Source organism: Melanaphis sacchari, unplaced genomic scaffold (genome assembly GCF_002803265.2).
Source record: "Melanaphis sacchari strain LSU unplaced genomic scaffold, SCAv2.0 Contig48_pilon_pilon, whole genome shotgun sequence".
Lineage (NCBI taxonomy): Eukaryota > Metazoa > Arthropoda > Insecta > Hemiptera > Aphididae > Melanaphis > Melanaphis sacchari.
Window position 1 is genome coordinate 1,859,778 of NW_020271327.1, and position 17,221 is coordinate 1,876,998.

At 24.6% G+C, this 17,221-nt stretch overlaps 1 protein-coding gene across 4 annotated transcripts; it reads right to left on the reverse strand.

Annotated features, from left to right (window-relative positions):
• Positions 1-7,708: 7,708 nt before the first annotated feature.
• LOC112598489 (uracil phosphoribosyltransferase homolog) lies at positions 7,709-9,216 on the reverse strand. 4 transcript variants are annotated; one of them, XM_025344969.1, is made up of 6 exons: positions 9,129-9,216; positions 8,754-8,924; positions 8,501-8,693; positions 8,295-8,439; positions 8,103-8,233; positions 7,709-8,021 (listed from the first exon to the last, which is right to left on the reverse strand). In XM_025344969.1, exons 2-6 carry the CDS (start codon positions 8,870-8,872, stop codon positions 7,947-7,949), a joined length of 663 nt encoding a protein of 220 aa, XP_025200754.1. In that variant the 5' UTR covers positions 8,873-8,924; positions 9,129-9,216; the 3' UTR covers positions 7,709-7,946. The 4 variants fall into 4 exon arrangements, with proteins under 4 accessions (XP_025200754.1, XP_025200753.1, XP_025200752.1 ...); XM_025344968.1 differs by lacking the exon at positions 9,129-9,216 and adding an exon at positions 9,024-9,115; XM_025344967.1 differs by lacking the exon at positions 9,129-9,216 and adding an exon at positions 9,031-9,071.
• Between the last annotated feature and the right edge of the window lie 8,005 nt (positions 9,217-17,221).

The following is a 17,221-nucleotide window of genomic DNA, read 5'->3' on the forward strand; positions in this document are numbered from 1 at the left end:
GTAAAAAATATATTAAGTTAGTAGTTATAAGAAAAATATCTAGATTCAAAGATTTAGCTGATTAAAAATAATTTAAGTCTGATTTTTACGTTAAATGAACCATGTTTATGTTTTATCGATATGTTTAATAATCATTTTCAAATTTTCAAATTATTCGAGTATACATTTAGAATTTGGAAAATTTATTTAAAATTAATTTCATTTACATTCAAGTATTTCATATATTATGTTATTATGAAAACGATTATTATTTTTACCTTCATAAGAATAAGCTAAGGTTCCGAAGTATTGATTTTTATACACAGTTAGCTTTTTTGAAATATATATATAGCTATGGTATACCCATACATTAACTCACTTGTTTGACTACATTTTTTTTACAGTAACTAATAATAAAAATTCACATAGCACATAGACGTAATAATATAATATTTAATTACGGTTACCAAGTAGGAAATAATCTATACTATAGTGACTTTACTATTAAAATAATATTTCATCAATCTCGTAATTAAGAAGTTTATGCAGATGAGACTAGAATCGTTTTATTGAGTTTTATCAAACCTCCATTCTGCAGTTGTGCTTACATGGATATATGTATAAATATCTAACGCATCCTAATTTTTATAAAATATTTTATGTTCCTAAGTAAATTATATGTTTCAAATAATAATTCCTTATTATGCTGAATAACATTATGTGCGGTACAAACACAGTCTGGTCCATACCTGGTCGGTTTTATCCTATAAAGTCGTTAAAAATATAATTGTATCTATACGCACATTGTGCTGTACAGAAATCGATTTTTTCTCAAGTCATTTTTATATAATTTATTTGATTGGTCGACGTGGATGAAAACAAATGAAATGGGTATTATTCCAGTTAATTGTTAATTTTTACTTTTTATTAGTTTAGAGTTACAGCACAATTACTTGGAATTAATCTATACTGTTATCCATCACAGTTATTAGTGAATAATGAATAATGATTACCTATTGGCTAATATATTATTATTTATTATTATAGAATTATTAGAACTGTAGTTATTGTGAAATTATAGTTTATAAGGGACTAAGCGATATTTCCGATGTCAAATGTAACAATGTTGCAAAATAGTTATTGTAAACAAAAATTAGTTTCAATAGCTACACATTATGAAAACAATTAATCAAAGAGGCCGGATAATTTAAAACATAATAAATGGTGGGATGCAAAACAACCACTAAAATAAGTGGAGGAATGACCACTTAAAATATATCAATAATTATTACGAGTATATATTTATTACCTAACACTAAACGATAGAAATGTCAATTGCAACATAGTATACAGTATATACCTATTATTAATATAGATAGCGCAAAGTAAAATATAAAATAATATTATACATACTTATAGTTCAGTCTTCAGCGTATCTTAACTCATGCAGGACAGGGGTCGCTACAACAAATCAATTTTTTATAATTTACCCATATTACAAATTGGATCGTGCCAACATAAAATGATGTTATGCATTTTTTTTTTAACTTACTTAATATTATTATTACCTACTGTTTTAGTTACACAGTACACTTTCAATAGTTTTTGAGCACTTATTTATAATACGACATACTATATGATTAAGATATACGATTATATTAAGTATATACATTATACATATATATATATATATATATATATATAAATCTACGATAATTATTATGAGAAAGTGTAGATGAGTAGATGACGTATATAAACGTTGTGGTATACTGAACAATATATGTATTTTATATTATTTACAATATGCCGACTACTGAATTCTAAAGAGTTCCTACGTTTACAACGAACAAAAGGAAATACAAAACTTATATATAGTTTGATTATAGTGGGTAAAAAGAAAGGCTAGAAAAAGAAAGTCAGAAAAAACGTGTGGGTGGATAGAAAACATCTAATGTTTTTACGCATATATAATATACAGGTAAACAAATAATAAGACTAAGATGATGTGTGATTACTGAGATCATAATATACCCTACGAATTTAATATATTCACATGTACACTTTATCAGCAGCGGTAATGCGGTACACGTGGATATAATATTATTGTACTACACGCAGTATATAAAATACACCATATGAAACATGGTACATTCACAAATTATGTAATTTTTATAATATTTTGAGAAGAACGTAAACAAAAAACTTAAAAATAACCCTTCTTTTCCACATAAGTACATTATAATTTTAATCGAAACAATATTTAGGTCGATCTAAATACGATCCCATTACGATTACACTTGTCTACTGTTATTATTTGTTTTTTTTTCGAACGTTTTAAATTATTAATTAATAAACATCACATATAAAATCTATTAAGTATTTTCCATCACCGTAGTGTGAAAATAACATGTTTTAGATATTAGATACTTATTGATTTATGTACCTATCTAAATTTAACCTGTAGTAAGTATATTGCAATATTAATAATACATAAATATATAATCTTATAATAAATAATAACGAGTCGTAACTCGTAAGCATGATTTTATTTATGCCAGTAAATTCAAATATGTTTTAAGCCACTCAGTTGTTGCATATAATATAAAGGAGACGCCAAATGTAGAACACAATAATTTTTCAACTATAATACACATATTATCGGGGTATAAAGTTGTGCGCGGTACACCACAGTGTAATAGATACCCACAGATTAAAAATTAGTACCAATGAAAATCTATTGTTTTTTAAATTTTATAAATTATTCGTGATTTATTTTTTAAATTTGTAGTAATTATTATTTTTGATATTTTAATTTTATTGGTAATAAAATGTTGAATGTAACATACAATTTTTTATCAAAAATCAACTTTTTTAATTCCATTTAAGTAATGTAAGAAAAAAAAAATGATGAATTTAAATTTAAAATGGTTTTTTTTTTTACATTATATAGTCAGTTAAGTTGTTTTGCTTAACAAAAGCATAATCTACTACCTATCTACATTTGATGATGTGATGGTATTGACGATATAACTATATAAAGAAGTAAGATGATTTATGGTTGGTTGTCGGCTGCATAGTATAGTGTATTATTTTGTATACGATCAGTGGATGTGGGAAACTAAGCGAGGGAAAGTCGAGTTCATGTAAATGTAATGACAAATTTAAATCTGCATTCATAGCTATTCTCAGTGTACTAGATCAATCAGTTCACTAGTCGTTGTGGCTTACAAGTAAGTACACACGTACACAATATTGTAAAAAATTCATATTCAGTTTATAATAAAAACACGCAGAGATCACTGGAGGTTTTTCATGCGCGTAAAAACTATTTTTTACTTGTCCCTTGAATCAGTTAGATCACAATATGATTATTTTCTATCTTTCATAATTTCAATCTCGCATAAAATATAAATTGATTTATTTTATTTTTTTCTAGTTTGCTTCAACCACCTGCTAAGTTGTACGCAAAGTAAAAACTGTACAGTTATTGTGCATATTAAATACTATACCATTGATTATAAATACTATTAATAAAAAATTACTACTATATAATCAATGTTTACATTTCATAATATTATGTCTACATAATGATTATTTATACAATTATATATTAAATGTAACTATGAATTTCATATTAAAATTCAATTAGCGAGTTAAAACAGTAATAATACATCTGTTAAATAGACTCAGACAACAAATTACTGAGTTAAACCTAAATGTCCTAAACCCATATTATAGACTTTTAGATTATGATTAGATTATTTTGCTATGTGATTTTTTTCTTGTCTGTCATCAGTCATCACCTTTTGTAGCATTATAAGTGTTTTCATTTTCAACTTTGAGGGCAGTTTTTGGTAGTCAAAAATTCCTTCCTCGATCTTGTTGTTTAGGTATTACTTAACAAATTACTGTAGATATTTGATATTCAAATATTTATAGTATCATTTTTCATAAACGATGTACTCGTAATAATTATCAAAATATTTTGAGTCATTTTAAGCTATATACATTATACATATCATTTTCCCTATTCTATTTTTTTTTTTTTATTAACGTTCGTAAAAATTTGTTTTGATTTAGCAAGAAATCTTGTAAATTAAAGCTCTTCCTAAATGTTTATGCTGAGATAAAATTTTTTTTTTAAATATATAAATATGATTTTTTTTTTAATCGATACTTAATAATAACAATTTTATTTATTTTGTTGAAATTTAAAAATATTATTTGTATGTACTTGAAACTTTTAATGTTTTTTTATTTGATTACACAAAAAATTTTTTGAGTGTTTTTCAACCTACCATATTATAATTAGTAAGATAAATTATTTTAATAGCAATACAAATATACTTAGTATTATAATGTAACAGATTATTTTCACTCATAATCGTTTTCCATATGTAATGATTCATCATTGAATTCAAATTCAACATACATAGTAAAGGGATTGACTGACTAGATCACTTTACTCCTACTGGCTTGGCTATTGTATAGCAGAGCAGTTACCTATTTCTTTCCTTTAAAAACCTTCCAATCATATAAACTTTAAATTTAGGAAATGGCATAAATAAAAGAATAAAATCATTTTATTTACTTATATTTGATTATAGATGTTAAGTTTGTTTGTATTATTTATATATATCTTAATTTTCAAAAGTATTAAGGCACATAAATTAACCATTATATAGCTTTTGTTAGGATAATATAAACAATTGCTGTTTATATTAAAGTAAGGAAGTTTGTGAATACTCGCATGGAAGGAATGATGTAATAACCTTTAAATGCATTTTTAATTTAACACAAATGATCTTTAAACAAATTAATTGGAATCTCGCAATTGACAAACTATGACATTTCTGCTATTTAAATTTGCATATGAAAATTAAAAATTAATTTAAATACAATATCATTTAAATTACAAAGATAATATTGCTAAATATGTTCATTCTTATTATATTTTACTAACATTTATTAAATATAAAAAATAATTAATGTGAGATTATTTAAATTATGTAAAATACATATCAAAGCTTACTAGTAAGTAATAATATAACTATTACAGATGTATATGGCAATAATTAGTTGCATGCATCAAAATTATTTAACTTATTTATGTTTGTAGCTTTTAATAAATTAACTTAAAATTTTTAAGTAGGTAACTAAAAGAAGTAACATGCTATCAGTGGCGTAACTGTGAAATAATCTAGGGGGGGGGCAAAATAATTTATTATAATTAAAACCCTGAGCCACCAGGTTTAAATACATTTTTATTGTGTGTATTGTAAATAGTATACCTAATTATTTAATTTTACACAAGTCTTAAAAATCATTTTATGTTTTACATAGAAACGAATTGTAGGTAGCAGGTATTAGGTATAAATATTTTTAAATAATATTACGAGAAAGTACCTATAAAAGGTGTTATATTACGTAATTTAAATATACATTAAATTAAATTTATTGAACAATTAGCAATAACCAACGACTAATTTAATGATTTTATTTATTAAACAAAACTTAAAAAATAAAGAAATGAATAATTATTTTAATGTTACTTTTCTATTACCTCCTACTACACTTGAAACAAATTTGTCAATTATTTTATTAAAATCAATTACTATTCAATTGAACAATGTCAACTGCTGTTTAATGGATATATATATTTTTTTAATAACAATTAATAATTATTAACAAATTATAATAGAATAATGAGTAAGTATAGAATAATAGAACAGTATAGTCTATAGACTTTCAGTAAAGCACTTAAGTACACTATCACAACATAACATGTGATAATAGGTATGTAGGTATAAACTAAAAGCAAAGCAAAATAATTATATTATGCTGCGATTATTATAATTTGTTATTAATCTAAAAATAACCTCCGTTCCTGAAGTTAATAATTACGATTTTAAGATAATATTAAATCGTATTAATATTTCATGTAACCATAATATTATTAATGGATTATTTTTGTTAATTCAACTAATGTGATTATTATGAATTGTGATAATATATACAACAAGAGAAACCTGAAATAAATGTTTACTTCAATGAAATAATTTGAGGAAAAATATTTAAATCTTATGATAAGATAAGTAATATACTCGTATTACATTCTTTCTTAACTTATGAATTATGATGATTCAAATATTTGTACTGTTGAATTATCCGGGGAGGGGGAGGAAAAATGGCAACTTTGACCCTCATAAAATTATCAGGAAGGCAAGTGCAATCTCTTGCCCTCCACAATTACGCCACTGCTTACTAGAATTATTCATATTATAGCTTTTATAACATATATAATATACATACTGAATTAAATTTAAACAAAGAATATTATTTTACATTATAAGTTTTTTTTAGCTATTTGAAATTATATGACTAAATAATGTTTAAATAATTTTGGTGGTAGATTAATAACCAGTAAGTACCATATTATCAAATATTCGATAATTTTTTTTATACTTTGTATTTGAAATACTTTACATACAATTAATTTCTTTCAAAGTATACTTGTAATTAATAGTATTTAAGCAAGTATTGGATACTAATAAGAGTATTTTAATATTTTTCTTAAAACACTACTAAATATGTATAATAAAAATTAATTTAATTATTGATCTTATTTTAAATTTTGTAATGAATAATGTTTTAACATTTAATTTGTATATTAATTGCTTTGTTGTATAAACATTAAATTATTCGTTTGTAAAGTGTGACTAATTATATAACCTGTAACTAGTCAATTTGAATAAATATCAATTAAAAATAATTGTTTTGTTAGATTTGTATTTTCAGGTTTATATAAAACTGATAATAAAATAAAATGTCACAGTATTGATTAAATTGTGTATGCATTTAATTATTGCTACTTATTAACATATAATAGTTGTTGATCAATTAAAATTAATTAAATATGTTTAGTTTATAAATTTAATCTCATAAAATTATTTATTTAATACCTATTTAAATAGTAATATATAATATGCCTATTTAAATATAGACATAGACAAATATAAGTATAGCATAATACTAAAATCATAATTTTATTAATCAAATGTAGAACCCATTTATGATTACTTTAGTAAATATAAAAGTAGCATAGTAAAAATCTTGTGGTTTTAGCGAAGTCCGTATTATAATTGTTTATGTGTAAAATGTTGAATAGAAAAACATTATTTTAGTGATTCTATGTTGTAAGTATAAAAAATATATATTATTTAAGTATTTTAGTTAAGTTATTTAAAAAAACAGTAAGAAGTACAAAAAATAAATATTCTTTAATAATCTATTAACTTAATTTTAATTTTCCTAAAATTAGCATTTAAATAGGTACTTCCATTTATTAAAGTACATACCATGTGGTTAAATTAACTTATGGTTTGAAGTTAACAAAAAATGTAGTTTGGTTTAATATGGTGATAACTATGTGTTTTAAAATGCATGAATTAATTATAAAAGTTAATATACAGAAACAAATTTCCATTACAAGATATACAACCCGTCGCAATGTTGTTTTTTTATAATAATTAATATTAGTAATATAAAATGTATCAAAATAATTAAAAACTGTTCATAAATATTTGTTTATTTTTTTTTACCTACTCATTTTACTTATAGGGTAATTTATAAAAACTTAAAAATTAAATCATTTATTCAATTTTAATACTGTAAATAAACAGCTTTATATTAAATACATTTCAGTCGAAATATAAAAGTTCTTAGAATAAAATTATAATTAATTACCTATCTATGTAATAACAATAACAAAAAATTGTTGAAACAAAGTTATAAGACATTGTAAACTGTATCTTATGATTAAAATTGACCGATAGGAAAAAATTGTTGAAAAAAAATGTATAATCAAGTCTGTTTAAATTGGTCACATAGTGATTTGCATGGTAAAAGTCAAACTTACCAAAAATAAAATGTTGTGAAAATATCAATAATAAATAAAATAACATTTTTTAATCAGTACCAAAATATTTTTGGCCAAAATGATTGGGTGCGATGTGATAAAGTTCTGATGTTAGTATGGTCATCTAAGCAGAAAAGTCATAAAAATAATTAAATAAATATTGATAGTCAAAAATTTATGAAGGTTAATTGTAAGTAAAACAAACCAATGGGAATGCTGTGGTAATAGTTTGAGCAGCAATAGGTGTAGTAAATAAGTTTGAAAGAATTATATTGTCTTCAGCCACCCGATGTTCCTTTAACACATTCACTGCTTTAATAACAGTATTACCAGTGCCTAAAAACAATGTATTATTGGGTGTGCTGTCTGAGTAATTTGTCATCAATGCATTACTTACTCATTATTGGATACATTAATAAAACTTTCCTATCAGCTATATCATGAGGGAATTTAGCATATACCACACGGGCTTCATGAGTATCTGAATCTGATTCTACCAATATTTTACCAATGCGTATCGATCGACAACAGTCTCGGAGGCCCTTAACAATCAAACAATGATAAATTGCAAATAGGTTTTCACAAGTATTATGAAATTCTTACTTGTTCCATAGCCTCTCCGCTACGTACAATACTGACACCACAGTTACCTCTTTGGTATTTGGTACCTTTGTAATAATTACCAGTAGGTGTCATGACCATACAAGTATCAAATGGTAACTGATTTAAGCTTTCTTCAATGACTAGACGAATTAGACGGTCAGCATAAAATTTGAAATCCGTTCGACTTGTGTTTCTGTGGACCGTACGAACGCTTAGTATTATAAATGCATTCGTATCGGTACCACAAACTTACTTGTCTCTAAGTATGGTCTGCAGTTCCCGGACCTGGTCATTGGAGCGTAACAGCTTTAATTTAGGACCAAACTCGTAGGCTGGACTAGTAGAGTTTACTTTTTCACATTGAGCGGACATGATTAGTTAAAAACCAATCGTAAAATGCAAACTTGGTAGAGGAATTAAAACGCTGTAATGTTTTCAAAATCAGCCAATGTTCCAAAAAATAAAAAATAAAATAAATAAATATATGATTCTATACAGTATACTTAATAACTAATACGTTTACCAGTTACCTACGAAGCTTTAGTGCAATAACTAATAAGTAAAAACTAATAATACTTATTATTTAACTAATAATTTAAAAAAAAAATAGAAATAGTATGTCTATTACCTATTGATATTTAATAATTTGATTGTCTTGCCTCTGATACATAACCTACAAAAAGGCTTACTTATTAGTTATTACTAGATGATAATAATGCATACGAAATGAGCGCCAAATTTAAAAAATGTGATATTATCAACCAATTTACCTAAATTATTTTGTTATTAATTTATCATCAAGTTATAACTTATATCTTATAAATTTACGTACATTTTAGTAATAAGTATGTGTCTGTTCAATAGTTTATTACTGATTATATAACAAAGACTTGTGTGGTACGAATCAAGATATCAGTTTTAATTTATCTCTGTTATCAGACAAGAATCTCAATTCAATGATCAAAAACTGAGTATCAAGCACAAAATTATTTAAAACAGACCTGAGGAGAGCTTTGTCACTAAAATGACTAAATTTTTAAGAAGCACATTTCTCTTTAATATATATATATATATATATTACATATATAATTTTAATTAAAAATATAATTCATATTATTCACCTATTAGATTTAGCCTAAAAAGAAATTTTATTGTATGATCAAAATTTCTACTTTGATAACCGAACCGGATGAAAAAAAAAAGATTAACGCTTTTATTATCAATAATATATTTTACTTACGTATAAGTAAATAAGTAGAGCAAGTGGATCGCCACAATCAGCACGACTATTGGCACAGCAACATTTATACGCTTTGATAAATTAATTTATTGGTCTTAAATAAAATCAAAACAATTTTAAATTCTAAAATTAATTATATTTTTCAATTTATTTATTAACAAAAATTAAAATTAAAATTATGTAAAAGAATTTACGCATTAGGTTTTGTCGTCTTCCCATTTTAGTAAAATAATAATAACTATTGTATCCACGCAAATTTTATTTTTAAAATATAAGAGCTCCTTTACACACCCTTTCCATTACTATCAATTGAATCACTGTATAATACATCTGATCATTTGTGTGTCATCCATTATAAAATATACTCTACACTCTACAGCATATACAGCATAGATATATGTATATTCATTTGGTAATTAATTAATTGGTAAACAGATACAAGTTCAGGTATGTGTTATTCTATGTTTCAGGAACTATAAATTATAATTTATAACGTACATAAATACATAATAGATATGTGTTTGATTTTAACTACAATATTAACCAATGGCGTGGTAAACGTTAATGTCAGAGGCAATTGCCTTTGACATTTTTTTTTGTATTGGAAAGAGGTAGATGGTAGTCGGTGGGTCCCCTGATCGTAAATGCAATGTGATACTCAATCGGCAATCAATATTGATCTGAAACATAATTTATAATTTATGTTAGCTACCCCCTATTCCATCACCATTTTAGTGTCTATAGTGGTGATAGGATTCTTGGTATATTTTTCTTTACCTCTGGAAAATTTTCAGTTTACCACGCCACTAAATTACAAATACTGTACATACCGAAGGTACCATGGTACATAACACTAGTCATTGGTCACCTACCTATACTTGTGTGGTTGTTTCACATATTCCTCCGTTAATATAGTTTATTATAATAAGCTTATACGATAATATATTATATTAGATTCATATTCATAGCAGAGCGATGATCATATTGATTTTAAAACGACGATGTGTAAGTTTTCATTTCATAGACCTCGAGCGGAGCAATGTTAATATTTTGGTTTTACTATGTGTTTTTTTTTTTTTTTTTATTTATTTGTTTATATCTGTTATCACTTTTTGTCTTTTGGACGAGTAAAAATGCTTCAATGTTATTTTATGCCACATACGTATTTACTATCTCAGTTGAATTATATTACAAAGCCGATTTGTCCGAGATCCGGAAACTGAGATTCACTAAAACCAAGATAGCACCGTACTTAATATCAGTTCATTTTTTCTTGGATGAAATCGGGTTATACACTTATAAGTTATAGTAGGTAAGTACTTTAAAATTATTAAATACTAATATAGTAATTTACTGCATACCTACCCACTTGAATTAGACATTTTTTACTTCGTTATACCTATTTAATAAGACATAACATGATATGTTCCTATAAATATTTCAAATAATAGGTTATTGTTGAATTCTAAACTTCTATAGGATTAAAAAAATATATATTCTATTTATTTATACCTATATGTGGGAATTATCAACTATCATATTATAGAATCTCTAAAATAATTTTTGCGAGTCTTAAATCTTTAAGTACAATTATTGCACTTTAATAATTACATGATATCTTGAAATAATTTTTAAAATAGGTTCAATGGACTAATTAATAACTCAGATGTATACAAAAATGAGCAAAATTAAATTAAACACGTTTTCATCATTACATCTATATTCTGTTTCCTTAATCTTGTTTCTTTTATTATATGGAATTTGTGGTTTATACATTTTTATTTTATAATTTCTAATCACATTTTTTGCGTTTCATCACTTAATAATCTTTTAATAATCTATTGTAATATCGTTATTGTTTTGAATAAATGTATAATTGTAATTTGTATTACTAATCTATTATTTACTTATTTTCTTTAATGAGTTGATATTATAGATAAAACGATAGATAATTACTTTATTCTATTTTAGTAAAAACTGAACTCTAAAATATCACATTTGGTATAAGTGCCTATTATCTTACAATATAGAATTTATAAATTAATTAAGTTTTCCTTTTATACTATGAGAATTATTTCAGAGCCATATAATAATTAGGTAGGTAGGTACTTAAATGCATTACATAAATGGCATGGTATGTATACAACTATGTTTGTAATGTTTAGAATTATTCTGAGTGAAGTAATTGACGTTATTGAATAATTAAATATAATTTACTATTATTCTAAGTTAAGTACCTATTTTAAAGTGAATATGGCTTATAGATCACTAAGTATAATTTTGGTGATATTGAATTTTTATGTTCATTAATAGATAATTAGACTAAATCAAGTTTTTTTTTGCTTTTTAAAATGCTTATGTCGAGTATACGCGAATCAGATTTATTTACAAAATAAAATATTATGATATTATAATCTAGTTAAATACGTTTTTCAGTCCACTGAGAATTTTCTGCTTAATTTAAATTTGTGGAATACCGTAGATAATTTCCATCACGCTAACTACGTTATAATATAATAAATATATTAGTAAATCTCCGCGGGACTGGTTGAACGTCTGTACATAACAATTATGGAAATGCCTATTAAGTATTTTTAAAAATATTATGCGTTATTATTACAAGTTATAAAATAACGATTTGAATATAATAATTATACGGCCTTCTCTAATTTGGTATTTTATACAAGAAATGGCTAGATTTAAAAATATTTTGATGATTATAAACGTGATTTAAAGTTTAAAAAATTGAAATTTATTTTTTTATTCTAAAAATTAGAAAACAATTTTTTTTTTTGTAGTACTAAGAAATACTAATAAGAGAAGTGACTAGTGAGTAATGATTTTTAATTATTAGGTATAAGATTATTTTGGGCATTGCAGCAATACAACGTTTTTGTTTAATTTTATACTAATTTTATTTTTTAAAGATTATAAATATCTATATGCTACATGTGTTGAATATCAACACTCATTAGTGTTGACTACAAGTAAAAAACTAAGAAAGTGCTGGTAATTGGTAAGCATGTATACGAGAGAAGAGTGGATTTTAAATGTTTGCATTAACCGATAGTTGATGGTTGTTATTAAAAAACACTATAAGCTGTATAAAATAAACAATTCAAAGGTAATACAAGTATTTAAGTGTAACTATAATGCTGTTTAATAAATTATAATTAAAGGTTAGAGGACGCAGGTTGGAGTTAAATTATATTACATAGGATACGTCGAAATTAAATTTCATTAAACTATTAGTTCCCTAACGTGCGTAGCCATCTGGGAATATTATACCAGAAAAGTAACTTACTCTTTTACTCTTGATTCGATTTGTTCTTATAAAGTTATAAAGTATGACCAATAGTTATATATAAATACAAATTAAATTTATTAATTCTAATTAATTGTTTAATATTTTAGATAATGAGAAAAGTTAGAAAATTATTAGTTTTAAAATAAAATTTATGTATTTATAATCATTAGGTAATAAATAATACAAAAAGTAAATTTGATAAAAAGAAAAGAAAATAGCATGAGGAAAATATGAGTAAAGAAAATATCCAATGATATCACTCTATAAATATATATATATATATACATAAATAACAATAACATTAAAATAAATTATCTTAAATCTTAGTTTGAGAATAGATTTTTTTTTCAAATTTGAATATGAATAATAATTCAGTAATAAGGTGTTTGGACCATTTTTTTTTTAGTCGCCGGGTTGTATCCGATAGGTCTAAAGTGAACAAATTTTATGTTAGAAGATTTAAACGATTATGTAATTTATACTTTATTATGGAATCGTTTGTATAATTTAGATGCTAGAATGGGAATGGTCATTGTGTTGAGATCATTAAAGAGAGTTCAATTATTAATATACCACGGAGTATTGGTTATTGTTCTGAGGGATATTGTTTGGAAGGATTGTATAATTTTTATATTTGAGTTTTGGATATTCTCCAAAATTGAATTCCATAAGTGGTTAAGTGAAGTCGTGAAGATGAGTAGTTTGTTTATTAATATATTTTTTTGCAATGATAGTTTGGATTTTAATTGAGAACGCTATGAGAGACGCTTGATGAAGTCTATTGTTTAAAGCTTTCCTTTTTATTTTGATATGAGTTTTCCATACATATTTTATAGAATTTAAAAAATACATTGGGTATTAAATTTATAAATAATAGTAAATCATTAAATTAAACGAAGCCATGGAAATATGGAATCCATATATTTTAGTTCAAGCTATTTATTTGCAAGTACTGCAGGTAATTTCCTTTTCAATATACATTTAAGCATTTTTGCATAAAAAAGTATGAGGCGCGGATCCTACACTAACGAGAGAGAAGAATAATAAATATACCTATATTTATTATTCTTCCCTCTCGTTAGTAATACGTGTGTATCGATAGTTGTCGAGTGTTGATATACTGTGACAATATTATGTATATTCTATGGTTGACTTAATAGTCAATTCAACAATTTTAATATTACGCAGTTAGCAATAAACTGATAAACAATAATTATAGATATATTTCAGACGAATATGGAAGATAATTTTAGGACAAAATCCTATGAGCCACTGCATGCCGACTGGCAGTCAACACTCATTGTCGCTCAGTCGGTCACATTAATGATATTGTTATCAACAATTTATTCATTTTTGACTAATTAATATAGGAATAGGATGACACAAACTATTGCAATTATTCAATATACAAAAAATTAAATAACACATATTGATACAGCCAACGGGAGAGGAGGGGGCGCCCCTTACGCTACCTCTAAATCTGCGATTGAAAAGTATTGACACTTAGTTATAATTTGTATTTAATGGTATTTGTATACCTTGAGCTATTAAGTTATTTTTGTTATAAAACAGATTAATTATTTTAGTAACTTTATGTGTATTTTCTACGTATTAACTTAATGTATGAAATTATTGTAGGTATGTATTAAAGTATAAAAATGAAAATCGTATTTATAAAAATTAGTTCATACTTAATTTTCTTTTCAAGATAAATTCAATATATTTTAATATTTAATATATATTTGACGGCTATCAGGTAAACAGAAAATATTGGCAGTGAGACAGATTACAAAAATTTGACACACTGCCAAAATAAAACATAGTTTGCAGTTAACTTATATAAGGACATTGTGGTTATACGTACCTACCTTACCAATGATGATAAAAAAGGTACATCCTATTTATGTAAAATTCTGACGTATAAAACCAAAATGTTATGTGAATTTGCAGAGAATAAATCATATAATATTGTAGTCTGTACCTATATTATAGCACTACACTGTCGTGTTATCTAATCATAACAAAATCCAGGATATTATGTATTATTTATTTATTTTTATATATGTATGTATGTATTTGAGGAAAATGTTATAAACATTTTTATAATAGATATAAATTTCACATGCCATGATATTGATATATTGATAATTACTATAAGGGAGGATTTATATAGATTAGTAAATTTTTTTTTATTATATTTTTACAAATTCGATTAGTAATATCCAAAAATTGTTTAATATAATTAAAAATTATTGAATTTTTTTTTAATTTTGGATATTTTTTAAGTAAATATACACCTATTCTGACTAAAAACATAAAAATTCATACTTTAGAGTATATTACATGAAAGTAATGTTAAGGCCAGTCCTCAGATGCTGTATCATTGATGAAAATAACTTCATATCTATTAAAAACTGCATTAATTTGATTGATAGTTAGACTAAAAAATAACTAAACTAATCGCGATCCACAGTTTGGGAACTTTGCAGTAAACAAAAGATACTTGAAATTATCACCAAATATTTCAATTAGATATTATAACATTTTCTATTCATAATATAAATTATAATTTTCAAAATACTTTTGTTATGTTTAATCTATTTATTAGTATTAAACAGTTAATACTTAATAGTTTTTTGAAACGTACCTGTGACTACTTTTTTTATTTTAAACATCATTTTTCCATAAAATTATATGATTTAAATACTATTCTTATAAAAGTATTAACTTTGATAATACATTTTAATTTTTATTATATATGTAACAAATAAATAATATAATATAGAAAAATACCGATTTTGAGTAATCTCAAGTGCGTGGTTGGAATTATTATAATGTTTATAAGATAACTTTATAATTTGATGTAGTAAAATAGTTGGAGACATCTGGAAATACTTTAGACTAACAATTGAATCAATTTTATAAGACGTTTTCTATACGTCTATATTGGAATTTATAATAATATAAATAAAAGTAATTCTAGCAGTGGCCTAAAAACAAAACTTTTATATTGTTTTTAACTTGTGCCGTATCTTGTTCATAAATGTTTAAGCATACCTATGTATATACTTTGAAGTTTTAATCTCATGATATATATACAAATACATATGAATTTTTATTGTTTGATTCACATACTAATATGAAACCGAAATTTTATCTAGTGGCTATCAATATTTATGATTTTACAGACATATTATGTATTATTACAATGTTGCGTACCTACATTTACCTACTGTAAATGTATATATTATAATATTTATAACATTGTTTGGAACCAACTTTAGTCTAGCGTAAATGCGTATCAATTATCCACTAGAAATACAATTAATTTAAACTAGTACGTACAGCAGTTTATGTAAATGTACAACAAAAATCTAACATTTTTTCTTAAACAAATTAAAATAAGCCAAGCAACTACATAATGCAACAGTTAAATTAGAATTTTTTTAGTAATATTTTATGTTTACTTAAACAGTTATAAAGGAAAAACATTTTAAGTAAATCACAGTTGATTATAAATCGACAGTATAAAATTAGAGGTTGGTGGTGATGGTGGTGTATTATGTAAGTGTATTTACCTACCGATTTTCTCTCTACCTCGATAAAAACCTCTATTTTGTAATCGGTGGGTATTAACTCGAGTGCTTCGTAGTGCACATACATACATCAACAATAAATTGCTTATACATCTGTAATGATAATAATATATTATTATGTTTTTTTTTTCCAATATGCGCGATGCTCGTATATTTGCACTTACCTCTAACATAAACGGCGTTCCGAATAATTTTCTGTTTTGCGAGCCCCATTCAAAAATAGTGTTTTTGCTATAACTACGGTACGATATAGTCTTAAACCTTAACCCACTCACCAGTTTTATATATAAAATCATAATAACGATATTGTATGTAGCTAGGTATATTACATCTGAGCTGCTTTTATGAGTTAAGGTCTGAATCGCATAATATTTGTTACGAAAATAGCAAGAACATAACTGCATAAGCGTCTGATTTCAACAGTATTGCGATTTGCGATTACATTTGAATCACCAACGTTTATATAAAGTTTATATAGACATCTAAAAAGTACGATTTGAAAGATCCATACATATAAAAAAAATAATAAGCATATATTGAACTTATATAATAACTTTTAAAGAATATATTTCGTAATA

Bases quoted from the DNA above. Each gene is read 5' to 3' on its own strand.
- LOC112598489 (XM_025344969.1), bottom strand. From the start codon at position 8,872: ATGTCCGCTCAATGTGAAAAAGTAAACTCTACTAGTCCAGCCTACGAG. The intron at 8,440-8,500 runs GTAAGAATTTCA...TTGATTGTTAAG, and splicing joins GCGGAGAGGCTATGGAACAA to GGCCTCCGAGACTGTTGTCG. The intron at 8,234-8,294 runs GTAAGTAATGCA...CATTGTTTTTAG, and splicing joins ATTAATGTATCCAATAATGA to GCACTGGTAATACTGTTATT.